At 43.8% G+C, this 27,793-nt stretch overlaps 1 protein-coding gene across 2 annotated transcripts; it reads left to right on the top strand.

The window, feature by feature from the left end:
* Positions 1-27,793, top strand: SHC4 (SHC adaptor protein 4). Of its 2 annotated transcripts, XM_036389917.1 has the most exons (12): positions 1-1,286; positions 8,085-8,155; positions 14,043-14,106; positions 14,962-15,081; positions 16,116-16,169; positions 18,530-18,581; positions 18,925-19,051; positions 21,066-21,246; positions 22,563-22,623; positions 23,991-24,170; positions 25,634-25,887; positions 26,571-27,793. In XM_036389917.1, exons 1-12 carry the CDS (start codon positions 717-719, stop codon positions 26,724-26,726), a joined length of 1,890 nt encoding a protein of 629 aa, XP_036245810.1. In that variant the 5' UTR covers positions 1-716; the 3' UTR covers positions 26,727-27,793. The 2 variants fall into 2 exon arrangements, with proteins under 2 accessions (XP_036245810.1, XP_054372208.1); XM_054516233.1 differs by lacking the exon at positions 23,991-24,170.

Below are 27,793 nucleotides of genomic sequence, written 5' to 3'. Positions count from 1 at the left end.
TAAAACCGGCGGCGGCGGGGGCGGCCCGGGCGCTGCGGAGCTGCTGCCCCGCGGCGCTGCGGGAAACGGCCCCGGAGCCGCGGGAATATTCCGTTGTTTCGGGATTATTATGGTGCTGAAGGACTTTCCAGCAGGAATTAGCGAGACCGACGCTGCTCAGTGTTTTTGGAAAGAATCCTGGGTTTGCGCCTGACGGCGGGGCAGGAGCTGCAGCGCAGGGATGCTCTTCGCCTCTGGGGCAGCGGCGGTGGAAGTGCAGAGAGCCGGGCACCTTACGGGGTTCATGCCGGTCTGAAAATACGTTTGGGCTTGTAGCTGTCTTGATCTGCTTTGTGTGGAATATGCTTGAGCTTTCGCTGCAGCCAGGACTCTGCAATTATTGATGCTACAGCTGTGAATCTTCAGAGCTAGGTGGGATTTAGTGCCTGGCTTGAGGCAGCAATGAAGGCAGGTTTGGATAGTGGCTCTTCAGCTTAAGCTGCTGTACCACCGATGTGCTTTCCTGTATGCTGCTTTTATTTCTGCTTACAAAATGCCAGATGCCCATGCAGTTTTAAGCCTTGTTCTTTGAGCAAAATAAACCATTCAAGAGGGAGTCAGCAAAAATATCCAATAGGTTTCTGTTTTGAAAATTGTTTGACTTTCTTAATTTCCATATAATTTATCTACAAGAGCTAATTTATGCAAGAATATCCAGTTACAGACCTGCCAAGGCTATGAGAGAACGCAGCCAGCAGAGCCTCGGTGGACACGTCCTGTATGTAGGGTTATTCAGACATCCAGGAATGCTGCACAGGGCTAAGTACAGCCGATTCAGGAATGATTCCATAACCTCCCTAGATGAAGGCACACAAAATACGTCTTTAAATATCAAAGGTTCTTCCTCCTCTTCCCACTCTTCAACACCCAATTTACTGACAGAAGATGTGTCCCTGGGGCCGCAGGACACCTGCACCACGCTGTGCACGCTGATCCCCCGGATGGCCAACATCAAACTTGCCAACCCATCCAATCTGCCGGGCCTGAAAAGCTTCTGCCTGGGAACCAAAGAGGTGCCACGAATTAAACTCACGGAGTGCGTTACCATCCCCAGCAGCCCGACCTCGCCTGAGATCAGCTGCCTGTCGGCCTCCTACCCCCAGCCCGACCTGGACAAGCTGGTCCTGACCCCAAAGGCAGCAGGTGACTGTGCTGAGGAGGCTGCTGTGGGCAGGCAGGACAGGGGCCTGGCCCAGAGCAATGAGAGCACGTACAGCCAGGAGCCAGGAACCACCTACAGCGTGCGGGTGAGTACATCCCCCTGGGCTCCATCCTCTGACAAAGCAAACAGCTCAGCTGGCTGCTGGGTGACCTCCATTTTCCTGCCTCTAGAGTCCATGCCCCAAACCACTGCGTTCTCCCATGTATTTCCTATCTTCTGATATACATAGGGCTGTGGCATTGAGCTGGGAGAGCTAAAAGCATCCCAGCTGTTTGCCGAGGTAACACAACATCCAATTCCAAGGGACTGTCTGTAGACTCTCTGAGGACTGCGGCTGAACCGCAACTGAAACAGGTTACTCTGCATGTTGGAGGGAAAAGGAGGCCCATGAAAGGGCCTCCCATCCCTCACAGAGAGCAGCTCCAGGCATTAGGTGCATTCTGACCCACGCTGCTGACATTTGTCAGGGAGGCTGTGGGGCAAGCACTGCCCAGGTTGTATTTCCAGTATGGTTTTCTGCTGGTCTTCCTTTTGTGGGCAGTATCTCAGAGGGGGGTTCAGGGGTTCATTGGCAGGAGCCTCACAATGCAACAGGGAGATGTTTTTTCCCTTCATCTTCCTGGTTATAGTGCTCCCATGGCTGTGGGCCTGCAGGAACATCACTGACATGTCCTGGCCAAAATCTTGGTGTTTTTTTAACAAGCCCTTTCAATAGTAACAGCAGACTGGTAAATAAGTAACATGGGGGTTTGGGTGTTTCAGCGTCAGAGGATGTGTGCAAGGTGAGAGGATAAGCAAGGTACTAATTTCCCCAGAGACCATCAGACTTCTTCAGTAGCTGGTGATGGGCTCAGATGGGCTGGGAAATGGCCAGGGCTGCAGCATGGCAGGACTCTGGTGCAGAGGGATGGTCTCACCTGAAGGCAAAGCGGGGCCAAGAGACCAAGGGCTGGGCATTTGGAGCTGCTTCCATTCCTTACCCTCTAGCCCTGGCCCTTGCCCTCCTTCCTGTGTGTTCGAAGGCACTCAGTCTCTCCATGCAGCTTCTTGTGCCCTCTTGGGGTATGGGATTGCTGGGATCTCCACAGAGACCCTTCTAGGAGGCAGGTCAGGTCCATGTTATTGGGACTGCTGCTGCCAGAGATCTTTGGCCTTAACAGCTTAATCAGAGTAAGAGGAGAATTCACCAATTACATGGAGAGGATCTGCAGTTATTTTAGAAAGGCAATAATGTGGTGATTTAAAGAAATGTTGTAGGGCAGAAGCTGTCCCCTGCAGACTGGAGTGAGGCAGAATTTTTCTTGGTGTTGTTTTAACGAGGGGCCGTGCTGGGCTCATTGCATCCCCTGGGGAGGCAGCTGTGCCGGGTGTGACTGGTGGTGACAGAGCACCTGTGTCACAGCCACATGTCACCCAGGCCTGCTGAGGAAGCTGAGACCCATAATAGCACCTGGTCCCCCCAAATGCTCGTGCAAATAACAAACAGCCCAAATACTAATATTCCAAGAGAAACGTGGACAGCTCTGATTTTCACACTGTTGTGTTTCAAAATATACTTTGTATGCAGATTGCTGCAGGCTTTACAAGGGGGATATTCACCATGTCCTTGTTCACATTCTACCTGTTAAAAACCTTCCCACAATGCTGCCCATCTGGGGCTGAGGTTGTCTCTGAATGGTACCCATAGTGGCCATGGCACTTATCTTTCCTGCTGGTGTTTGTTATGGCTGTGATGAGCCTGACGAATATTCCAAGAGGCACTTGCCATCCTTTCTCTTGCTTGTTGGGGAGTGCCAGGGATGTGGCTGCTGCTGGGAAGGAGGGTAAGATCTGTCTCTCAGCACTGTCCTACATCAGTGGTTTCTCTGAGAATAGCAAGGATGATGTTTACTGGACCTAATATGGAGTAAGGCTCTGTACCTGAGCTTAAATCAAAGTGTGAGTCTTTGAAAGATGATTGGTTTTAAAAATTATTTAACTAAAATATGAAAAGGAAATACTATTGCCAGATATTTCATTACAATACCGTTATAATAATAAGGTAAAGGTTGTTTGCAGCATCCTTTGTCTCAAAGGGCTTTTAGCAATGTACAGGTTGATCCTCTGCTAGTGGTTTGATGGTGAATGCATATAGATATATGCCATTGTATATGTCTAAAATCAGCCACATGTCTCTAGATTAAAAGGAGCCTGACCATTTCTAGCACGGCAGTTCAGAATTACTTGAACTGCACCCTGAAAGCACGTGTGGGCACCAGTGCCCTGCACAGTCCTGCTGCTGGCCACGGAGGATGCGACAGGTCAGCCTGGAGCAGCTGCTCCTTGCCTGTGTGGGGAAGGGGTCCAGCACAGCCCTTTCCTGGTCCTAGGTTGCCACCAGCGCCTCTTCCATGATCAGGGCAGGGAAATATTGTGGTATTTCAGCTGCAGCCGCTTCCGTGGCGCGCAGCACCCCGACACTGCCCCCGGAGAGCTGCCCTGCATCGCCCGTCGTAAATAAATAACTCCAGGCGTCTGCAGAGCCGGGGCTCCCGCAGGAAGGAGCTGGGCTCCGGTGATTCATGGCTCCAGCCGCAGCTGTGAATCATGAGCCGGGGGTGCCGGACTCGAGCTTTGGGCTCGGGCTTTGGGCTTTGGGCTTTGGGCAGCCCTGCAGCGCCTCATCCCACGGGAACGCGGCCCGGCCCCGGCATCGCCCGCGGGGCACTCGCGCCGCTCTGGAATCGATCCTCTCAGGAACCCGCGGGTTTTCGGGCCATTTGCTTTAGCACAGCCGGAGAACGGGGACAGGGTGGGTTGGGAACAATTCTGTTAGAGACCTGGCTGAGTGCAGTGCTGCAGAAAGTGGTTTTTCAGACAACTAACTAAAATATTTCTATATATCTGTATTTATGATTTTTCCCTAGTTGTTTTTTTTTTTTTTTTAATTGAAAACCTGTGAATGAAAGAGTCAGACTTTCCCAGAAGAAAAATTCATTTATCAAAAGCTATTCTTCTTCACAAAAAGCCCTGGCTTGCTGCCCTCAGGCTGTGCTGCGTGGGCATGAGGCGTGGGACAGACCAAGGGCCTGTCTGTCTGTCTGTCTGCACTGCTGCTGCTGCTGCAAGGGGGGAAGATGAGAGCAGGGCAAGCACATGAGGAGAGTTAGACTAGCACTGAGAAACTACTGGGAGGGCGTGGGTTTGTGCTTAATAATCTTTAATGGGCTCCTTTAATCCGTGAAGGTATCTAGTCTGTTTTCCAGCTGGTTCTGCCTGGATTTTGTGCTGTCTCACAGGTGCCCTGGGGGTACCACCCACATCTGCAGTGGTGTTCACGGCTGCTGGGGGCTGCCTTGGCCTCTCTGCTTCCTGTGGTGGGGATGGCAGAGGTTCTGCTGGCTTTGCTTTTGGATCTGGATGGGGTTGGTGTTTGCTGGAGGAAACCAGTGAGGTTCAGGCTGAGGAATGAGCCAATTGAATGTCCTGCAGGGCACAAACCTGGGCCAAAGTTCTCCATTAGCTGCCTGACTAGTGGCTGCTTACAGAGTTACAGAGCACTTACCCCAGCCCAGTGAACCCTGCTGTGTGAGGCAGGATGAGCACTGAGCTGACTGGCACAGTGCAGTCTGTGTGCTGGCAGGAGCAGAGCCACTGCCAGAGGAGCTCTGGTGGTCTCTGCTTTCCAGTGGACACAGTGACTTTCTAACCCCAAGGCTACCACAGGCGGCATCTAAGGAAGGGCTGAGAAAACTTCCCTACCAAAACTAGGGTAAATCATGCTTTGCTCCTTCCCCACATCCTGGCTGGCTTCTGGTGTTGTCCATAGAGGGAAGACAACACTTTACCTTCCTGCTAGGGTGGAAGCAGAGGAATCTCACAACAGGTTCCTGAGCCTGGCACTCTGCATTGTCCTGCCATGTGCTGCTTATTCACATGGGCCCTGCCTGGTGCCTTCTCATCTCCTCCCACACAGTCCCTCATCCTGTTTGCAGGCACTTTCTGTCATCTCATGTAAATAGATGTGGAAAGATGTGTGCATCTTCAATAACTGCTGTTCTCTCCTGGTGGTGTGGGGAAATGCAAGCCAGCCCCAGATCACCCTTTGTACTGAAACACCAAGGGACAAAGCAGTCCCTGGTACCAGTGCTCTCACAGCCCTTTGCAGGCAGATGGGATAACTCTGCACACATTGTCATTAGTGGAGCCCTTCCCTTTCCAGCAGGGGCCAGTGAGTCTTTCCTTCCTAAGAGCTGCTGCTTGTCTTGGCAAGAGCTCTCCATCCTGCTGCTGACAGAACAGTGGGTTCAGCATCCTCTTTCATTAGCCAGATCAGATCTTTAGCACTTGGCTTGTTTCACTGTTGCTGTTCTATTTTTCTGTAGGTAGCAGAATTCTGCAGTTACATCTGTGCTTGTTGCCCCAGGCTGGTTAGTGCACCCTTGGGCCTGTGTCCAGCTTCCCCCAGCTTGCCCAGCAGCTCAGTGAACTGGGCTTTGCCTCTCTCTGTGGGCTTCAGAAGATGAACACCCCTCCCTGTACACCACCTTTGGACCTGGTTTTCACAAGAGCACCTGGTGAATAGCTTGCACTGGAGCAAGAGCTGTGGCCTGCTGTGGCTTCCTCTCCCAGGCACCTGTGGTTGCTGCCCTGCTCATGCTTTAGTTTAACCTTCCCTGCAGCAGGAAGGATGGAGTTGGCATCGGCCCTGCATCACCAGAGAAGCCCATTTTTGTTTTCCTGAGATGTGCTGTTTGGGGTGTACAGGACAGGAACTGGGGGCACCACTTGAACTGGAGTTTGGGTGCAGAAGTCTCTGAGACAAACATTGTCCTTCTCTGCTGCCTTCCTCTTCCTCTCATGCATTGGTTGTGCTGCTTCCCATATTTTGCTATGGAGGGGTTAATATTTTTGTTTATTGTTAATTTTTTTTTCCTCCTTGGAGAGCGTCTTTTGTTTTCTTGAATAGGCTTCTGGTATTCCATTGTCCTTTTGTGTGCTCCTTGGGCTTCTCCCAGGCTCTGTGACCCTGACTTGCTCTGCTCCAGCCCCGCATTGTCCCCCTGCCTGAGGCTCTGCTGGTTCTCTGTGCCCTCGCACTGCGATGTGAGTGTTCAGCCATTTCTAACTGTGCCAGTTCAGATAACCAACGACAGCTGAAATAAATGAGAGATGCAGTGAGGTGCCATGTTAATGCACTTCCCTACTCAGGCTTTTAAAGGGAAAAAAAAAAAGGTCTTTTGTGAATCATTGATAAGTTCAGCTTCACTCAGGGTCACTTATGCAAAAACCTAATATTGATTTTTCATCTTTGCTTAGAGTAGCTTCCCACACATCTGTTCAGGATGCAATGGGGACTCACTTGTCAGCATATGACTCACCTACTTCTCTAAATTATTTTTTTTTCAAGGATAGAGGAGCAGCCAACCAGCTTACAGGATGCTTGACCTTATACTGTAGGATCAGAGGTCGTTGCTGTGCTACAAGCTGAGGCTCTAGACATATTTTCCACATTTGCTTTGTTCCTGTTAAGCAGGAATATCTTTAACAAGGCAGATAGCTCTCAAAGTCATTAAATGTTCATTAGGGAAGTAGTTCTGCCAACCTTTCAGATTCTTATTGATGTCCTTCCAGGTCTCTGACCTAATTCTGGAGTTCTCCCAAGGGTTACATTGCTATTGGAAAGAAAGCAAAATAGGGATAATACAATTGTTGTGGAATCCCTGACTGCACATATAACATTCTCTTTTTCACACACTCATTTCTGAAAGTCTCCAAAGCTGAAACAGATACCTAAATCCAACCCTCTCTGAATGGCCCAGCAGAAAAATTGATTTACAGGCAAAGTGAGGCAGAGGAACTAAATATGGTACCTTTCTCTGACACAGAATGCCTCTTCCATCCGTTCAGACAAGGAACAGAGTATGCATGACCCTGCCTGGGTTTTCCAAGTTGTCTCTGTCCCAGAGGCTTTGACTCCCTGCAGGAGAGGTCTGCACAGGCATGCTGTCACTGCAGCCCTCAGGCACTGTGTGAGCACTGCAGGATGGTCCCAAGAGCAAAAATGAGAGACCCAGACCTCTGCCAGCCTGTTGAAATGAAGAGATCAGACTGCTTCAACAACAGAGAGATTGACATCCAGAAATGCTGAAGGATTAGTAAGATATGGTTGGGGATATACCATCACATCCTAGATATTTTTGAGAATTAGTATTATACAAATCCCAAATGAGAGTAGAAAAAGCCCCAGCTCTGTCCCATACAACAGAAGTGTGGCAGTCAGCCTTTAATTTAAAGCAGGTCAGTTGATAGTGTAGGCTCTTAAGAGCTGTTGCTATGAGCTGGAATTGCAACTTCACATCCTTCATCTTCTGCAGAGGTTATTTGTCATCAGACATGTAGCAGTGTGGAGCCAGTGGTTTTCCTTGTGGCCTGTAATGCCTCCTGCTCTCTGAAGGGACACTCAGCTCTTCTGCATGGGGGCTCTGAGTGCATTGGTCTCGAGGGGCTTCCAGAGCGTCTCTGCTCCCAAGGACTCTGTTCTCTCCAGTATTTCCTCATGTATTCCTCCCAGCTCAGTGTCACAGGCTAATAAGTGAGAGTAAGCAGAAATGGTAAAAAAGGAATAATCAGATTTTGTGTCCCCAGAGTGCTTTGCCTTTTGTTTTTTTTTTTTTGGTGCTATGGTGTTTAAGCCATTGGTATCTTTATTGCTCTTCTCTACACTTTTAGTAAAACAAGATCTATTTAGGAAGCAGCTTTAGGATGGCTGATTTGATTATCCATTTAGACTGTGGTTCTGCATAAACTTAGTGGACAATAATCACATTTGCTTCCTCCTGTGATCCTCCTCTTACTTGTGTACCAGATATTAACAGTCCTCCCTTTTCTCTGTTTTCCTTAGTACATGGGCTGTATTGAGGTGCTGCAGTCAATGAGATCCCTGGACTTTGGCACACGAACACAAGTTACCAGGTAGGTGGTGTAAAACTGAGATTCAGCCCAAGAATGAAAAGCCTGAGTGCTAATTTTTGTATAAAGCTGAGGGTGCGTGCCAAGCTCTGAGACAATTTTGAATAGGAGTTTGCATGTTTTGTTTTGTCTTTTCCTAAGTGATGATTTGAATTATTTGATCATTACAATAGGCTATTTGCATTGGAAAATGAATTGTTTCAGGCACAGACGTAATTTCTCTCCCAGTTCTTGCTCAGAGAGCCTCCCCCTGCAGTGGCAGCACAGAGCAGACATCCCCAGCCAGCTGGGGACCAGCAGCAGCTGGGCTCTGCACGTGGCTCAGCGCTGCCTGCACGGCTCTCCAAGGCAGGGGGAAATCCACTGGTGCTGCTGTGCCTGTGGTGCCATGGCCAGGGTGCAGAGCCAGGACCCTCGTGGGTCTCTCTGTCATCACACTGCTTCCCACCTGATGCAGAAAGTGCCATCAGTCCCTCAGTCCAGCAAGGTCATCTAAGGAATTTTTATCAGATGTATGACATCGTTTGACCCCATCTGCACCAAGACCAGCCTCAGCTGGAAGTGGAGTCACAAGGAAAACATGTTGAAATACAGCTGTTTCCATCTGTACTGCAAGCCTAAGTTTTTAGGCTGCAAATCAGAGAAAGATTAATGTTTCATTCTCAGATACAACTGGGGATGTGGTTAAAACATGAAATATTTTGTGGTCTTTTGAGAACTTTGCTACTTCTGTTGCAGATTACTGCCAGTTTCTGGGTGTAGATTGTTAGTACCCCCATGCCTGTGGGGTGGCTGAAATGTCCTGTCAGAAAGAGAAAAGCTCGTTTTTATTTTGACATTTATTCTTGTAAGTCTGGAACTGCAGGAGTGTTTGAGTTTTCAAAACAATCACCTTCTATCCAGCTCTGAGTGCTGTGTGGTGCTGTGATGTGCTCATGGTCCACCAGTCAGGACTAGTGCCAGGCAGCCCCAGCAGCCACCCAGCTTTTTGGAGAGATGGGTGGCTGCAGGTTATCTTCACCTGGCCTTAGACATGTTCCCTTGTCCTCTCATCTGCTTTTCTGGCATAGTTTGTGCTGAGGATGCCAGGAGTGTGGTTGAGGCTTCCTGTACCTGCCCAGCTCTTCCTTCCTGCTGGAGGGAGATTTTCAGATGCTGTTTTGCTTCCCCAAGTTTGTATCCAAAAATTCCTGGAGAAAGGAAAGCAACGTGAAGAGATTAGTGTTACATTTATACCTTCTGGCTCCCAAACTTACCAACTGAAAGAAACTGAAAAACATGAGTCCTTCAATGCCTATAGACTTCACTTCAAAGCTGTCCGGTTTGTTTTATATTCAGACCAGCAGTTGTTGAATGTACAACTGGTATAAGCACACACTCACCCAGTTCCTTCATGTCTGGATGAAGAGGTGCCTGAGATACCAATATACTTCCCTCAGGCAGGTCCTTTACAGACCAAGAAGAGCCATGTAATACATCCAGCCCAGGCCACTGTGTTCTTCACAGCTCAGCCAGAGGGCAAGGTTATCTCCTGTTTGCAAGAGGTGTGTGTGCTGCTGTGCTAACAGAACAGAGCTGTGTCTGGTGTGTCAGGAAAATAATGAATATGAATTACTGCGTGACAAGAGCTTGCCAACTTAAATTTGGACTAGATAGTAAGGTTTTGTTAAGCAGAACTGTGTCAAAACTTAACAATAGAAATATTTCCATCACCTAAAAAAAATGCCACTGCTGACATTAACGGGCTCTTTTGTGCATGAGAAATTCAAAACTTAAACTGTTTGCAAACCAAATGCTGAAGTGCTGAGCTCACACATGCAGACTTTAAAGTCCGATCGATGACAAGCTGACTGGAGCAAAGATAACATTGATTATTCCCCTATTGTTCTCTCAGGGGAGTAAGTTTATAGACACATGCACAATGCACCAACCAAGGAGCTGCTGGAAATTACCCCATTTTAACCATGCCTGTTACTTGAATTGGGGTAAAAAATATTTTTACTTGGATGGCATTTCACTAAACAAAGAGACATCTTCTGTTTTAAAGTGATGTAGAAAGGGTCTCTAGTTATGTCTGCACCCTGCCTTGATTTATGTGTATGTGCATGCTTAGTTACCTCATGGTATCTAAATTTGAAGATATTATTTGCCTTTCTCATGAATGTTGAAAAGATGAACAAACTCATGTTTGTCAAAGTGAAGCGAGGAGTCCAAAGGAGTGAACATGGAGAATTTACTGTCTGTTTTCTTGCTGGACTTGCATTTTCAGTTGCTTGGCAGGCACATGGTCAGGGAAGGCAGACAGTGGCCTCTCTGGTGCTGTGAATGGGCATGGGATGCAGAGGTGCTCTGTGACCAAATGCCCACAGCACAGCAGGAGAAGGGCTGGGCACTGAGGTGCTTTTACCCTGGGTGGCTGTGGGGTGAGGACGTTGGCACAGGAGATTCCACTGCAAGTTTTCCAGCTCTCTGCTGTTGCCTGCCCATGACCCCACTTGTTCTTAGGGACATTCCTCCCATTTTGCAGAAATCTGTGATCTCAAACTCCATGTAGAGGACAAAGTAACACCAAAAAATAACAATAAGCATAACAAGTTCTTCTGCTTGGGGGTCTTTGTATTTTTTTTTTTGTAATGGTTAGCCTGTGCTTGCTGCTCTGGATACAAGATGTGTTTGGGTTGTCACCCTTGTGCTGTGGCAGGTCCTGCCTTTGCTGGACCCTCATGTGTACTTCTCTTGTCCAGCCATTCAGCTCTTTTCCTCTGACACATTTCTGTTAAATCAAGCTGATTATTAGTCATCAAATTTGGGCATTTCTGGGAAAAGAGGTTCTGTATCTTGGATTGGGGCATTAACTTATAAACTCCAAAATGGTCAGGCATTGAGGGGTGAAGGGTGTCTCAAATGTGCAGCCAGGGAGGGCTGCTGGAAGAAGGCTGACTTTGTTTGGAAGATTAATTTCAACTTTGTTGAGCCACATAATCCCTTTCTGTTACATGGTGTAGGCAGGGCCCTAGATGCTTAAAAGCAAATCCTCAACAGCATGCTTGCTTGCTTACATCAGCCCATCGTTCATCTTTTATTCTGGTTTTGGGGGAACAATGAACAAAGTGGCTCAGTGTTACTGCCCACAGGCCTCTCCCTCACGGGCGCGCCCTGTGAGCCGCAGGAGCTGGGTCAGCCACGGGCTTCACTGCAGGGCTGCAGACCCAGAGAAAACCTGTGGACTGGGCCTGAAAAAAAACCCCCAAAAAGCTGGTTTAAAGGTTTATGGATGCCAAAAATGGGTCACTCATTTTGGTTTATCATGGGTGCATCCAGAGTTTCTTTTATTCCTAGTGTGTGGAGCAGTTTCCAGTTTGTGGAAATGACTGCATGTAGGAAGCGTTCAGTTGTAGCAGCAGGTGTTACCAAACTCCTGCTTTTCACACCTTTCAAATAATATTTGTAAAGTTTTGTTAGATCACTTAGAAAATCACCCAGAGGTATGCAGCAAGAAATGTCTGTACAACTATTTCCCTACCAAAGAGAGGTAGTAGAAAATATTAAATGGTTTGCTACTTTTTGGTTCCTTTTTACTGGACAGTCGATTCAGAGCATGGTGAAGTGGGCAGCCACCAGACTGGCTTGTACAAGAATTGGCTCTGTGGCTGGCAACTCTGCCTGCAACTCTTGATTTCACATGGGCTACCTGACATGTGCAATAACTCATTTGTCACCAAAAGAGACAACTTCCCTGTTCTTCCAATTTGTTCTGTATCTGGTTTTCTTTCTAGGTAAGGCTAGACTTGAAGGCTCCAAGTAGCCTTAATGTCTTGGCTCTGATTTTAATTTCCTTTAATATTGAATGAGAAGATGAGTTCTCATTTTCCAAGCTGATTATTGGAATCTGCAAGATCATCCTGCAGGATGCCTTCCTCTTTTTTTTTTTTTAATTTGGTCATGTTTGGCCTTCCCCCTGGTAACAGCAGGAGCTAACCAAGAAGGGTATCAGAAATTTACTTTAAAAACATATTTTCAGTTGTGTAGGGAGAAGTACTTTGCTTTTAAATGCTAAGAAGAGTCAGTGTTTAGAAGGGTTTCTGATCTTGTGTAGCCCACAATGAGGCCCCTTTTCTTTCCTGATGTTTTCACTCAGAAAATATTAATTATATATTGCTGTGGGTGAGGTCTCCATTCATGTGACAGCATCCAGGCTGAATTTCTCAGGGTGCTCCCTCAGTGTGTATCACTGATCTTCAGTGCTCCAGCACACAGCCCACTGGTGTGGCAGCCCTGGGGGGCAGAGCAGGGGCAGGAGTGAGTCTGGGGTTCACCTGTGCTGGGCTGGCTTTACCTCCTCTCTCATCTGCAGGGTCCTGGGGGGACCACACTCCTCCTCCCTGGGCATCTCTGCTTCATTGGACATACCTGCCTGGAGCCTCTTGTCATTGTGTGGTTTCCTGGTAATTTTCAGCCCTTCTGGACTAAATATTTCTCAGGAGGTGAAGGCCAGTGGTGTTTTCCTCCCACAGACACAGCGGGATCTGGAAACAGACAAGCTTTCCCAACCGGCTCGTTTCCTAATTAGCTCTTTGGATAATAATTCAATAATACAAACAATTAAACAAACTCCCTTCCCCTTTAGAACCAAACAAAATCCCATCCTTGGAGGTATATCTGAATTCAGCCCCAAGAGAAAGGCTGAGGCTTGGAGTGCCCAATATGGGAGCCTAAGCCTGAGAAGACGCAGCCCCTGTGGGACAGGGCCAGGGCAGCTGGAGACACTGGGGCTGCTACTCCAACCAGGCTGTCCAGGCAGGCTATGGAAACTTGCTGAGCACATCCCAGCCCAGCAAGGCACCATTCTCCTGCTGGCTTCGAAGCAGCAGCTGTCAGTGAGGAAAAGCCTGTAACTGCCAGCAGAAAGGTTCTGTCCCAGCTGCTGTGCTAACCTTGACCAGGGCCGTCAGTGCTGTGCTCTATGTCCAAACCAGTCACTTCCTGAGCAGAGGCCACAATGTGCCTTGTTCAAGTTGGAAAACAGGCATAGCACAGCACTCTGTTATCCTGTGTGGATTTATCTTTCATCTAGAAATGAGCACTGTGTGTGCTTTATGCCTTACCCTTCTGCTGCCTGAACTGAGAGGAACCTGCAGAGGAGAATGGGGTGGCTGGACAGAAGGTCCAGTTTGGGAGATTCCTACCAGAGATGGAAAGATATGGATTGATAGCTCTGAAAGGGAACTAGGGAAGCTGATTATACATCCCCACTGTTGTTTGGGTTATTGTGTTTTTTGGTTTTTTTCTGTTTTGATTCTGGTTTTTTTGTTGTTTTTTTTTTTTTTGCGGGGGGGGGGGAGGTGTTGTTTTGGGATTTTTTTCTGTGATTTTTTTTTTTTCTGGAAAAGAAATCCCAAACCCCAGAAAGTCAATCAGAGAACCCAGCTGGGCTCACTCAGCATGCACCTGCTGTGCTAAATAGGAAGGATTAAGTAGGGAGGAGCCCCTCCTGCCATGCAAGGGACCTATCAACCATTCTGAAAAAAAGGTTTTGATGGTATTAAGTTGCTTGTCTTCTGGTTAGTTATGTTTGAGGGTTTTTTAATTAAAAACATTTTCATAAGATGAAATGGATGGGTTTGATGAAGAAAAAGAATCCAATCCAGGCTGCTGAATCACTGTATTTTGTTAAATAGTTCTTTTGGTTGGTTTTTTTGGGTTTTTTTTTGGTTTTTTTTTTTTTAACAGTGGGAGGAAAGAAGAAAGAAAAACAACTGTGAAAGACCTTCCAGAAGATTTAAGAGTTTATAAGTGGGCAGATAACAATAAATTGCAGAGTTGCTGGCTCTGTTACAGATGGTGCATGTGAAATGATCCAACAGTCTGTGCTGTATTTTTTTATTTGCAGGGAAGCAATAAGCCGACTGTGTGAAGCTGTGGCGGGTACAAATGGAGCTATAAAAAAGAGGAAGGTAAATCCTATTTTAGCTCAGCAATTATTTTTCTGTATCTGCTTTTGATAAGCTGGATACATGAGTCTCTAACAGGCTTCAGTCCATGCTGGAATTAGTGCATTTTAATCCATCTGAACTCAGCCTGGATAACATGGAAGTGCTGGTAGCAGGGTGTTTAGCCTGTTTGGTTTGGGGCTGAGGCTATGCCCTACTTTATTTTTCCCAGGATTAATGCTTTGTCCAGAGTTCCTGCTTCTACCAGCCCTTGCAGTGTATGGTGCTTTACAAGTTTTAGGCTTTGGCTGCTAAACTATTGGAATTGGGTTTTTTTTTGGTTTGCAAGAGGGAGCTAATTCACTGGAATGTTATCTGCTTATTTTTATATAAAAAAATTAAACACATTAAACTAAAATGGCAGTGTTTAATGGATTTTATTAAGTAACTGGGATGCAGTGAGAGGCAACATCAGTGGTTGCTGTTGGGTTGTGTCCAGCAGAACTTACAGATTTCCTTCTGTAACTGTGGAGCTCAAGAGGAATACATGAGAGAATTTCTTGCTTTACCCAGAAACACTTCATCCTCCAGAAACAAAGAAGAGTTCAGAAAGAAAACTGCACATTCTGAATTCCTGAGCCAGCTATAACATTTAGCTCACTGGGATTTTTTTCCCCATTATTGACATAAAACCCATTCCTACCAGTATTGCATTCAGAGCTGATGTTTGTTAGAAGATCTATTTGCATTTGATCAAGCCATTATCCTTGCTCCATTGAAAGTCTCAATAAGATACCATAAAACCTCCTTGACTTTCATATGTTTCTGCCCCTCACAGACTGGGCTGACAGCCTCTTTCTTTTCTTTCTTTGTTCAAAGCCTCCAGTGAAGTTTCTGTCTTCTGTACTTGGCAAAAGTAACCTTCAGTTTTCTGGCATGAATATAAAGCTGACCATTTCAACAAGCAGCCTCACTTTGATTAATGCTGACACGCAGCAGGTAGGATCCATGTACTCAGGGTCCTTTTCTCCATGCTACACTTTTGTCCTCGTTTGTGGCTTCTGAGGGAAGGAAGTGCCCTGCAAAGGGCACCCTTTAGCACGCCTGGTGAAGCTGAATTACATGATGCCTCTGAATTTAGAAATGAAAGCACCTGACATACAGCACAGGTCCTTTTTGTTCATGATGGTGTGTTCCATGGGGAAGGGTCCTTGAGCTCTTGGCAAACTGTTTCTCTGGATGTGTTGGCCTGTAAAGTGCCAATAAACAAGTCCTGACTGTAGTTTCTGACAAGTCATAGGAGGAAAAAAAAATTGATGTAGGTATGAAGTCAGAGCTTGGCTTTGGTATCATTCCAAGCCATTTTACAGCTGGATAATACATGTGTACAATCAATTATACTGTGTAAAGTCTCTAGGCTCTATTGAGGTGTGTTCCTGAGAGCCTGGGTTTGCTTGGAACTGGGCTGTGCTCCCTTCCTTCTTGGCAGATATGATAAGGATCTTTGTCCTGCCCACCTAATTCCTCCCTCAGCTGTTGGTATTGCTCCCTGGGTGATCTCACCCCGGGCCAGCAGCAGGTTTTGCTCCAAGCTGGAGCAGGGGAACATCAGGGAGGTCATTTTGCCTCACTGGCACTGAGGAATGCTGCACTGAGCTGGTGCCATGCTGAGCATCAAGGAGCTCTTAGGGGTTGTCTCTAGTGCAGAGGTCTCCTGTCCATTGCTCATCCTGGGAGGGGATTAGGACACCAGGGTTCCTTTTCTTCCTTTTGGTACAATTAGAAGTTGGTGGTTGAATTAATTCTGAAGACTCTTTAAGGAAGATTACTCAGGGATCTAGACATTGGTAAACATGAAGGGGTAATCTCAAAAATATTCCTATTTTTATCTCTTTCCTTCCTAAATGATACATGCATAAATTAATAAATGGGATTGTTATGAATTTACTTGCTTGTTCTATAGAGACATATGTTCTGATATCTTCTAATGTGTGGCCCAAGAGCATTTTTAATTAGTCTGTTATGCTTTTCAGATTATTGCCAACCATCATATGCAGTCCATCTCATTTGCTTCTGGAGGTGACCCAGTAAGTATTGATTTATTAAATGTATTTCTGCAGGTAAAATGAACTCATGTAATAATTGTTACCTGCAAATACTTTGCTTCATCCTTTCCTTCCACAAGCACTAACAGAGTACACTGCACTTCTGGATCATGAGCAGTAATACAAGAAAACTGGGGGACTGACATTGAAAAGGAAGTGTGGAATAGTGACTCAGTCCCTATTTAATAGATACACAGTTAACTTTTCTGTCACCCATCAGTGAGTGTCAGTCAATTCAAAAGCCCTCTGACTTGGGGATCTAAAAATAAGAATGTGAACATAGGAATTGATCCAGTTCAGTGGTCCCTGTGATCCAATACCTGTCATAAAAGCTGTCAGCACTGGCACTTCTAAATTTTTAGATTAATTTTAACTCAAGCAAACAGCTCCAATGAGACAGATGTGGCATAACCACCTTCTTCCTGCAGATAGAGCTGTTCTTCCTAGTGTCACTGCCATGCAGTCATGGATGTTTTCAAGTCAGAGGGTTTTTATTCTATTCCAGACTCTTTACTGTAATGATTGTAAGCAGGAAATGCATCTATCTGGGTTGGATAAGTAATTCCTTAGGGCTTGTTTACCTTTTTTAGTGTTTTTTATATTATTATACTGCACTGCTCTTGCACAGTGACTTCAGATTTCAGAGGCTATGCAGGGCTGGGTTTGGTCAGTGCTTAATGGCAAAGCCAGCAAGAGATGTGTGTGCACAGATGTGCTGCAGGAAATGGGCTTGGTGGAGCAGCTGCTGACACTTCTTACTGGGAGGATAATGCAAAATAGAGGTCTTGCTCATCAGTGATAACTATAAATCTAGTGGCCCTTCACATAAGGGGCAATTTTGTTGTCTTGTTCAGGTACTTTTTTCAAAATTCTGTTTACATTTAAAATGGGAGATAGTTCCACAGGACCTGTCTTTCCACCTGCCCCACATTCAGGGTCTAATTGAAGTTCAGTGTTGTTCTGGGCTGTGAAAGAGTAGGACTATTCTGCCTGATAATTAAGCCTATTCTGGCTTTATTTTGAAGCAAAATCATCCAGGCATCTACATAAACATTAAAAAAGACATAAAAAATAGCAGGTGCTGCTCCAGTTACTTTAGTTTCTAGTCACTCCCTAGATTTGATTTATTTTAAAATATCTATCCTGAAATATTTATGAACTTTAAGAAAAACTTGAAAGGAAAAGGAAGGAAATTGAGTTCACTAGACACATAAGAAATATTTAGCTTGCTTTGCTTTAGTGATATTAACTTTAGAGATTTAAAAAAAAAATCTAGGACAAGTTCTGCTGGCCCTAAGACCTGCCTCTTGTGTCATTCATTGTGAATTATTAAATGATTGTTCTTGTGCATATTGCAAATGGGGCCTTGTTTCCTGCCAGCTGATTGCCTCTTCCCTCAAGAGAACCATGCCTTTAAGCTGTGAATTGCATTTTCCCTGTCCCACCTTAAAGATCCAAAATAACAAAATGCATCTTTAATAATTAAAAGAATGTTATTCATTACCTCACCAATTTGACTATAACACTGAATTATCAAGCCACTCTTTGCTTTTGTGGTATCATTAGAAATGTTAATTTTTCTATTCCAGTTCCCTTTTCAATTTGACTAGGAAAAGAGGATTATTTCAGTGCTGGCTAGAAAGAGAATCAGAAACAGAAAACTGATTATACTGAGGTTGTCTGATCTCAGCAGCAGCTTTGAGATCCAGGGTAATTTAACCTGATTGTAGCCAGACTAAAATTAGGCAGGAGCAACTGAGATCAGATACCCATTTTATTCTGCGTAATTTTAAAGTTTAACTTTTCTCTAAGATGCCTTCAAAACTCAATCTTATTGCTACAAATTGGGAACATTGGAAATTCGTCCTTTGCAGTATGCTAGCACTATTTTATCTTCCAGTGATTCTGGAAAGGACTGTCCCAGCCAAAAGCTGTGAGCACCAGTCACACAGCCCTGATGTGTTACATGGGAAAGGCTGTGAGCTCCACGGGAGCAGTGGAAGGGGCAGCACTGCCTGGTGATGAGGCACCAGTTGTGTTTCTACTCCTATTGCAGAGCTGGAATTGAATACACAGTTTATTGAAGACCCAAAGAATGACAAATGGTCTAGTCCATTTTTTAGAAGAAAAAGAATATGGGACAATTACTGTGTTGATAGCCACCCGTGTGTCATTGATATTTTCCTTGGCTCACTTTGCTAGTACCTCTGGTTGTTTTTCCCTGAAGGAAGCGTGCATTTTAAAGCTAAAAATGTACCTGTCTATATGCAATTGCTGTGCTGTGGTGGTAGGGTTGATCATAATTACAATGTTCAAGACATTTGTTGTCTTCTTTCCTGTAGGATACAACAGACTACGTGGCATATGTAGCAAAAGACCCTGTTAATCAGAGAGGTATTGAAACAAGTTTCCAACTGTTATATGTGTTTATATGATTGCTTTATTTGTACGTAACAAGGAATTGCTTGAGTTTTAAAATAAGGAAGCTACTGAACTCAGCTGAATATTCTGTACAATTTCTGGCTTTTCTGTGCGTGTAGAGGCAATAGTAGGCAGGCTGTGGCTTTAAATATCATGTTCTTTGTGCAATGAAGTGGGAACTGCAGGTCAGACTGGAGCTGCACTAGCTGCTGGCTCCATAAAGGGGTAGGAGCTTTGCTGTAAGCAATATAGCTTGAGTCTTTACTTTCTGGTATAAACTGCATTTACTTGATTAAAGTAAGGTGTCTCTTTTCAGCATGCCACATCCTGGAATGTCCTAATGGGATGGCACAGGAGGTGATCAACACCATAGGCCAGGCTTTTGAGCTCCGGTTCAGACAGTACCTGAAGAACCCATCTAGCCTGGTTACATCTAATGAAAGGTCAGCACATTCTCAGTCACTTAACTGGCAGTTTCCTTCTCTTTAGTACTTTTCAGGAAAACAATACACTACAAAGAGTAATCCATAAGTAACATGCTTTGAATATGCTTTCTGGACATAGGAGAATTCAAATGTATGCCTGCCTGTACGTGCAGTGTATAAGATATCAAAATTAGCTTATTCCAGTGAACTCCATTGATTTTTGTGACATTTGTACAGGTGCAGAACACAGAATTAAGCTGTATTGTTCCTTAGATAAAGCAGCCTTATTTTAAGTCATGCAAGTTGAACAAATGTTCAAATTACTCTGCCCGAGTAAGTTCAGCTCTATAAATAGTAGACACACACACAGAGACTGAGCTCAGTCCTGACCTGTGCCAAGTTTAAGCTTGCTGCAGCTGTGGAAAGTGTGTGGTGGGGAAAAAAGCCATTTTAATTCACCTTTCTGCTATTCTGCTCATGTTCTGGCAGCAGCCTCAGTTTTCACCTGGCATGACTTACATCAGCCTCGTGAACTGAGATAAACACAGCCACCACCTGGCATGTTAAAGCGTGAAGCCCTGTCCTCTACACATTGCCTGAAATACAGGGCCTAGATTAGTTTCTGGACCACAATTCCCCATTTCAATTACCCTTCTTCCATTGCACTGGGGACACAATTCTTGCTCTAATTTATGGCTCTCCTCACAGATTAGACATGCCTATTTTTCTCAGGCTTCTTTTTACTGTAACACCAAATTTGATTGTCTGCTACTTCCCATGAATAGGTAAAGCTGTGCCACTGCTTACCTGCACCCTGAGCACAGGAGTCCTGAGCAGGCAGTGTCACTGGAACAGGGCCTAATGCATCACAGCAGAGCTGGTTTTATTGCATAAATGCAACTCCAGTTTATATTTATTTCAATGTATATGATGGTTCTTGCCATTCCACTGCTAAAACTGGTCTGTTTTCCTGGGGAAAATAACCAGAGGAAAAGCCTTTTATTCCTAAGAAATCCTGCTAGGTTATGTCACAAGCAGCATAGGAGCAGGGAGGAATGGAAGAGGGTAATTAGATTTCCTCCTTCAGCATAACCCACAGGCAGCCTCCGAGAACGGTCCTCAGGCAGAGGAGTCGGATATTGCTGTGTGAATGAGTCACTCCCTTCCAAACTACTATGAATCACATAATCAAATACTTGCACTGCATATCACATAATCAACTACTTGAACTTTATCTCTTTCCTGCTCATGGCCTTTTATCCAATTATACTCTTGTTAATCAGAGAAGTAAGATTTGAGATGAGTTTTTTTATTTTGGGACCGGAGACAGTACAGGAAGCACCTAGTTGTTTTGCAGTGTATCAGCTGTACATTTAAACTATCATCATTCTGGTTTAGCTTAAAAAAAATATTGTGTGCTCTCCTTCATGTCATTCAGCGTTCCCTTCAAGCTGAGCCAGAATATTGATTGTGGTTATTAAAATCAGGGCAAATGCCTCTGAGGACAGCTACTTTTTTATTTATTTATTTAGGGGTTTTTTTGGTAGTAATATTTGATTTTCTAAAACAGTTGCAGGCCTGTCTGACTAAATGCCATGAGGTTTTCATTTTTCTCTTGAAGTCTGGCTGCCCCCCAGCAATCTCTAGATTTATAGACTTCAGTAAAGAAGCCATAAGAATTAGTTTTATGGTCAGCATTTTGGATACCTTAATGAACAATGCATTGGAATTCCTAAAGTTTCAGTAGATTCCTCTTACCTCTTCTTTGACTTGAAAATATATCTGGGCTGCCTGGTGCTAATGAAATGACTGTACCTCCCTTTACCCCAAACTGTCATGACTATTTTTATTTCAGGAAGAAGTAACTGGAAAAATAAACAGCTCTGAAAGTTCCGGCCCAAAGCCCTTTACAGCCTCCGTATGGCGAATCTGTGTATTGTGCGTTGTGCAGACACTGGGGATGTTTGCCTGCACTAGAAAGCAATTGATTACATCAGAAGCTTCATTTCCCCCCCCCCCATATTTTTTTCAGTGAGGCAGCAAATGCTAATGGATCAGCTGGGAATTCACAGGAGAGGGAGGATCATCATGAATATTACAACGAAATTCCAGGGAAGGAGCCTCCCACCGGCGGAGTGTTAGACATGCGAGTGAAGGTGCAGACAGACCCAAGGGCCAAGTGTCCTGTCCAGTGCAAAAAGCAGTATTGCTCAGTAAGTACAGCATCTGCTGGGATAAATACTCACTGCCTATTATGGGAATGAATAATAAAATGTTTCTGTGGTGTTAAAGCATGGCATTAACATCAGAACCAGGTCCTGATTATCCTGGGAAAAGGTTTTTTTAGGCTAGATTTAATGATGCTTAGTACATAATTGAATCCCAAAGCACTTTCTGAATATTAACTGGTTTGTCCTTAGAGTACTTTCAGGAGACCAAGTAATATTCCCTTGTTCACTCATTAGCTCTGAGAAGAAAATAGATACCAATTTAAATGGCTTGTTGGAGAGAACATCTGCAAAATCTGGGACCTCCTGGCTCCCTATTCTGTGATCTAATAAATATTTCATCCTGTCCATTATGCTCTACAACTTATACATACAACATTGACTGATTGCAATATATATACAATATTCATTACTCTTGGATTGTTTCAAGAAGCTCTGTTAAATCAGCAAAAGAGATTGTGGCTCTTGTCTGGCATAGTGGGAAATAAAAACCAATCAGGGAGTAAAACAAGCCAAGTTCAGATGGCTGCACAGATTTCAGAGTCTGCTGTGTGAGGCCTTGGGAGCACCATCCTTTCCCCACACAGGAAAGAAGGCACCACCACTTTGCTCAGAGGGAGCACACTCAGATATGCCTGCTGGAATCCAGGTGGTTCTGTCTAAAAGCTTGCTGCTCCCAGGTGTTATTTGTGTTTGGTAGCAACTGCTCCCAGGTTGCTGTGTGTTCCTGTCCTACTGCACCATCTATTTTTTGCTGACATGAACCATACTCTGCATATCAGGTCCCCACCTCCCCAGCAGTTCTCTAAATCAAAAAATGTTTTACTATATCCAGAGTTTGCACCTCATGCTCACCAGTACTGTTGCAAGGAGCTACCCTGCATGTTAATGCAAATGCCTTTTTCCCATGGGCTGTTACTTTTTGGTTTTCCTTTCTCTTTCAGTGCTGCTCAGACAGCTTAGTAACCATTTCACTTTCAAACCATGATACCTGTAGTTGATTTTATGATGAGGGACACTTACTAGAAAATCTGAGCTTTCTTACCTAGGAGTTACACTGTATATATACTAAACATTAGATACATAACTGGGCAGTTATGAGACTCACATTGGAGTCCAGACGTGACATCTAAAGAAAGAAGAGTATCAGTGTGAAATATTATTTGAGGAGATGGGAATTTTTTGGTGAAGAACATGTTTAATTACCTGTATATCTAGTAACTAATGCATGGATGTTTTGAAGTTACCTGGGTTTTTCTAGGGGACTACTTTATGTGACTGATTTTAAAATTTTTCTACAGACAGGCAGCCCAACCTTCATCAATATATATGAAAACTGTCCAGAAGAAAACAAAACTGTGGGTATGTACTCTCTTTTCCTTCTCATGCATATGCAGAATTAACCAGGGCAGGCTGCCTGGAAGAGCTGTCCCTTGGCTTTCAATACAATGGTGAAAAGTGTTCTACTTAGTGGGTCATTTTTAGTTCCCTAGATGGAGGGCAGACAAAAAAGCCTTACAGCTTTTCTAAAGGCCACTAATCTATCTTCAAGTCTGCTGGCAGACTTACTCATTTTACTTCTCATGATACTGTACAGTAGCTCTTTGTTTTTTTATTCTCTTTCATACTCTTTGTTGTTCCCTTTCTTCATACCATTTGAAAAAGGAAGATACTTCATTTCTTATCAGCCTCTGAATATATCCCCTTCTCCTACAAATGCTCAATGAGATCCAGATTATCAGCACAGGGTTTTTCCAACAGAGCCTGGCCCTTTGGTTCCAGCATCCCTGGCTTCTCAGTGTCACTGTGCCCTTCCCCTGCCTTAGGCAGCTTTATGGCCAGGATCAATTTGCCTTTAGCCAAGTCTGCTCTCAGGGACCCCAGGAGATCATCAGCCTCCATCCCTTCTGGGCTTCCTTTGCCACAGCTGATGCCCTGAGCACATTTGCTCAGCTCCTCTCTTTCACTGCACAATGGGGTCCTTTCTGAATTCCCACCTGCACGACTCTGAAGTGATCCATTACGCTGTCTGTAGGGGATACTTCAGTTTCTTGTGTTATTTCCAATTCAAGGAAAGGAGAATCAAATGGTTTCTACAAAGAGAGGGAGAACAAATAAAAGAATGAATGAATAGATCTATGAATAAAACGTTTGTTGAAGAGCAAAAATATGCCTGCTATTTGGCTAGCTGAAGTGCTATTATTTTCATACCCTGCAGGGGATATTCTGTTAGCCTGTTCCTAGGCTTGGATCCTAACCTGACAGATGTGGCTTGAGCTCTCCAGGCAGAGCCTCAAAGCACCAATCTCCTCCATCTCTCCCTTCTCCACCAGAATAGCAAGAGAGAGAATTGCTCAGCTTCCCACAAGCTCTTTTTGTGGTGCAGAGGGGAAGGAAAGGGTTTTGCAACAAATAACATGTATGGTATGTGTTTCTGTAGAGACATATGTATTAATTTCTTTCCAGTCTGTGGGGGGTTCACTGCTGACATTGATTGAAGCAGAACTGGACCAGTACAGAACATTTCTGAAAACTTCATTCTAATTACTTTTGGACCTGGTGCCTTCTAGACATCAGGAAAAATAAGTTCATTTGCATTTTTATTTTCCTTCTGAATTACTTTAGTGGGCTATAAAGAAGAACATCATTCCTCTTTCAGCTTTTACAGTTACTTAAAGCTGAGTTAAAAAAAAAAAAGGAAATCTGTGCATACTATATACTAATTGCAGGTAATTGCAATGAGAGATCACAGAAGACAATAAAAGAGGCAACCTCATTGAAACCTGCCTACAAAGCAGATCTATTTGATGATCCATGTTACATCAACACCCAGTCCCTGCATTCTGCAGCCTGTGCAGCCCGAGGTGCAGCAGCAGCACAGATCCCTGGGAGCCCTCTGCGTCAGGCCAGTAGGTTCCCACTGCGATGCCACACCTGTCTAAGCGTGGAAGGAGGGGGGTTTCTCATTTCTCTGCATGCAGAAAGATTTGGCTTTCCCATAAGAAATACAGAAAAGATGGGGAAAGAAATCTATCCTGGTTGTTCTTTTTCCTTGTTAGATTCAAGAGAAAAGGAATTAAAGAGCAGAAATAGTGATGGTAAACAAGCAGGATAACCTTTCACCCTCTGTAGTTCATTGATGACAATGAATGGAGTGCCACAGGTATTAAAAAGCAAGTCTTGAGGATCATAGGAGCTTGGGACTGCACATTGCCTCTAGGACAAGGCTTCTCCTGTATGCTCAAGGTCTTAACCACTCTAAGGTGGAAATAACCTCAGATGCCTTTGCTTCACAGGCAGTAGCATGCAGGGTTAAAGTGGGATTATTGTGACAGTCTTTACTTAGTTCTTCCATAAGTGACCATTGAATCCCATCCAATAATTTCTAAATCAAACTGTTTGATGTGTGGTATCAACTAAATATATGTCCAAACTTGATTCATGGTCTCGAAGTGGAGGATATCCATTAAATGATTACATAGTTGCTACTAATTGTCCTCATTATTGAATATACTTTATTAGCTTTGCCTTTTATGGTTTCCCACTGAGTGCTTTCTCTGTCAGAGTTGGCTCCACACAAGAAAGTGGAAAAAGGACTGGACAATAAAGGAAACACAATGAAGAAATCTGTGACCATTGAGACATTTCCAACTTGGGACTGCATCATGCTCTAAAAGGAACTGCCTATATCCTGAGGAGCCTTAGGTTGCACAATTCCATTGAAGAAGTGGTATCCTCATATTTTCCTTAGAAGAATCCTGCCTGTGAATCATTTGCAGTCTGACTGGCTATATCCCAAACCACCCAGTTTTTTTAGTACATTTGGTAATTGTTCGTTTTTTAACAGCAAATGTATCATGCTGTAATCCTTCCCTTCTGGCTACATTGGCTATGTTGTCTTACATTCCTGCACATAGCTGGAGCCACTCAACATGACTCTCCCAATGATCTGTGACAATCTCTTCAGAGCTTGTTAAGGAAAAAGGAAAAACAAGATCTTACGGGGAAAAAAATAAAGCTAAAAAGCCAATAAAAATCTTGTTTTTACAGGGAAAATTTGACTTTTTCATACAAAGAAATATAACCCCAAACCAGTACAGCATCAGAAAAATTCCTCTTTCTAATCACTGTTGCCTAGCGACCAAAGGCTTTCCCATCTAAGGTAGGGGAAGAGGTGGTGTGATAATTTTGCCTAATGCACTGGAGGGTCATGAGCATTCATGTGTGCATATTCTTATAGTCTGTAAGGTTGGTTTGCTTCAAGGCTGAATTGTTTGAATTTTTTAAAAGCTATTAAAGATATTGGCTTGCATCCTTTTAGCATGAGGCTTTAGGTGAAGTGTCCAATACATTCCCTTTCATTTAATTTTAGAGTTACCGGAACCTGTTCAGCAGAGTGCCACAAGCAACACAGCTGGTCTCTGTGCTCTGCCACAAATAAAGCAACAGCTAAAGAATGAAGATTGTTACCATGGCAAATTGAACAGGAAAGCAGCAGAGAGCCTCTTAGTCAACGACGGGGATTTTCTGGTACGAGAAAGCACAACGTCACCTGGTCAGTATGTCCTCAGTGGACTGCAGGGAGGGCAGGCAAAGCATCTACTCTTGGTGGATCCTGAGGGCAAGGTATGAATATTTCATATAATGAAATTTCGGTGCTGCTCAGATATTTCAATCAAAACGCATGGCTGCATTCCATCAAGTGGAAGTGATTTGACTCCATTCAGGTTAACTTTAATATAGTCAGTGGCTGCAGTGGGTTTGAAAGTTCAAAAACTTAAAAGCACTGAAGTACCATGGAAGTAGCAGTGAGGAATTTAAATACTGTTAGTCCAGGTGCTGATAATTAGTGTATACACTTAACACATCCTGCAAACTGTGAGTGCTAGAAAAAAATAACTCTATCCTTAATTATGAATTTCTGGATACAAAAAGGTTTGTTGTCACTTCAATTCTACTTTCTTCTGCTCAGAAGAGCAGTCTTGGGTGACATTTTTGAGGAGAGAGTTAATCAAAAAAGTAATCCTCAATGGGATTTAGGGAAAAATATCTCTCTTCTTTGGAGAAAAAAAAAGGTTATTTCTTTCCCCTGTGCATAATCAGCCCAGTTTGACATACAATCTTTACACTTTACCACTACTTTTCTTGTGGGCCAAAGGATAGATCTCAATTGCTGTCTACAGCCTAATGATCCTGCTCAAGTGAGTTCAGTGGCTTAAGTGCCTTTTGATTTTTATGTGTTAGCCTCATGTCCAACTGGTTAGAAGCACAAACTAACCTAAAATATATTCTTTTGCTTCTTCCACTAGGTGAGAACCAAAGATCATATATTTGATAGTGTGGGTCATCTTATTCAGTATCACATGGAAAATAATTTGCCAATCATCTCTTCTGGAAGTGAAGTGAGCTTGAAGCAGCCTGTAAGGAAAGAGGGTAATATGGGACATACACAGTATCACAAATAATCCCTTGGATCTCACAAATCCCAAGACAATTCATACCTGAACTTTCTATTATGGAGACAAGTCAAAAAAGTATAGACTGCACTTTCTGCTGCTGTTCCAGAAGAAGCCCTTTTGTGTGTGTATGTATGAATATATGTATATGTGTATATCTATGTAGATCTATAGAGATCAACAAGCATAGTTATATAGATACATATAATCTTAATCTTAACAAAATTACACCTTCAGAGTGTGAGATTCATTTGTGAGAAGCTATTTTAGACATGCACAAATGTCACTTTCAAGGTCATACTGAATCAGTAACTATTTAAAAGCACAATTAAAACTCTACATACAAAAGCTCACTTGAAAGAACTGCTGGAACATTAGTATGTGCCTTTTAGCATAGAATTATTGAAACCAATGTTATTTATACTGAATTAGTTTTGGGTGGTTAAACGAACATGTCTATGCTTTTAACTATTTGCCAAAAACAAGTACAATTTGAATATTACTAAAATGTCATCTTCTTTCGATAGACACTAACAATTTCATTTTGCTTGTAACAGCACTTTACTTGCTAGTAATGTTTGAAATGAATGGCATTCACAATACAGAAAGGTTGTCCAGTTTCTTAATAATTTTTTTGTCACTGTCTGACTGCTCAAAGATTTGAGATTACAAACATTTACAAAGCTGAAATTAATATATGTAATATAATTTTGGAATAGAACTTGTTAAGGGACAAGCATGCTAGATCTTAATATTTTTGTCTTGCATATGATTTTACTATTATTATCACTTAATACTGGAAACATCTTTTTAAAGGTAGGCTAAATATATTTTCATTGATTACATAGTTGTTTACAAACTAGAAAAGCTGAACAAAACTAATGATACATTTTGGGAGAAAACTATTTAAAGGATGTTTGAACTTTGCATGTGTCCTTAGTCAGTGTTCTTTCCAAAACAAGATAGTTTTCCCCTCTTCACATAGAGTCCATTTGTTCCTAAACATGGAAAAATCTTTTAAAAGAAATCTATTAATTGTTTTGCCACAATAAATACTCTAAACATGAACAACCCTA

This window comes from Molothrus ater, chromosome 13, assembly GCF_012460135.2.
Source record: "Molothrus ater isolate BHLD 08-10-18 breed brown headed cowbird chromosome 13, BPBGC_Mater_1.1, whole genome shotgun sequence".
Taxonomy (NCBI): Eukaryota; Metazoa; Chordata; class Aves; order Passeriformes; family Icteridae; genus Molothrus; species Molothrus ater.
This window is presented reverse-complemented; position numbering and strand designations above follow the sequence as displayed.

What these genes read in the sequence shown, in the direction of transcription:
- SHC4 (XM_036389917.1), top strand. Translation starts at nt 717, where the DNA reads ATGAGAGAACGCAGCCAGCAGAGCCTCGGTGGACACGTCCTGTATGTA. An exon ending in GAGCTATAAAAAAGAGGAAG is followed by an intron (nt 14,107 to 14,961) that starts GTAAATCCTATT and finishes CTTTGTTCAAAG; the next exon opens with CCTCCAGTGAAGTTTCTGTC. An exon ending in GCAAAAAGCAGTATTGCTCA is followed by an intron (nt 21,247 to 22,562) that starts GTAAGTACAGCA and finishes ATTTTTCTACAG; the next exon opens with ACAGGCAGCCCAACCTTCAT.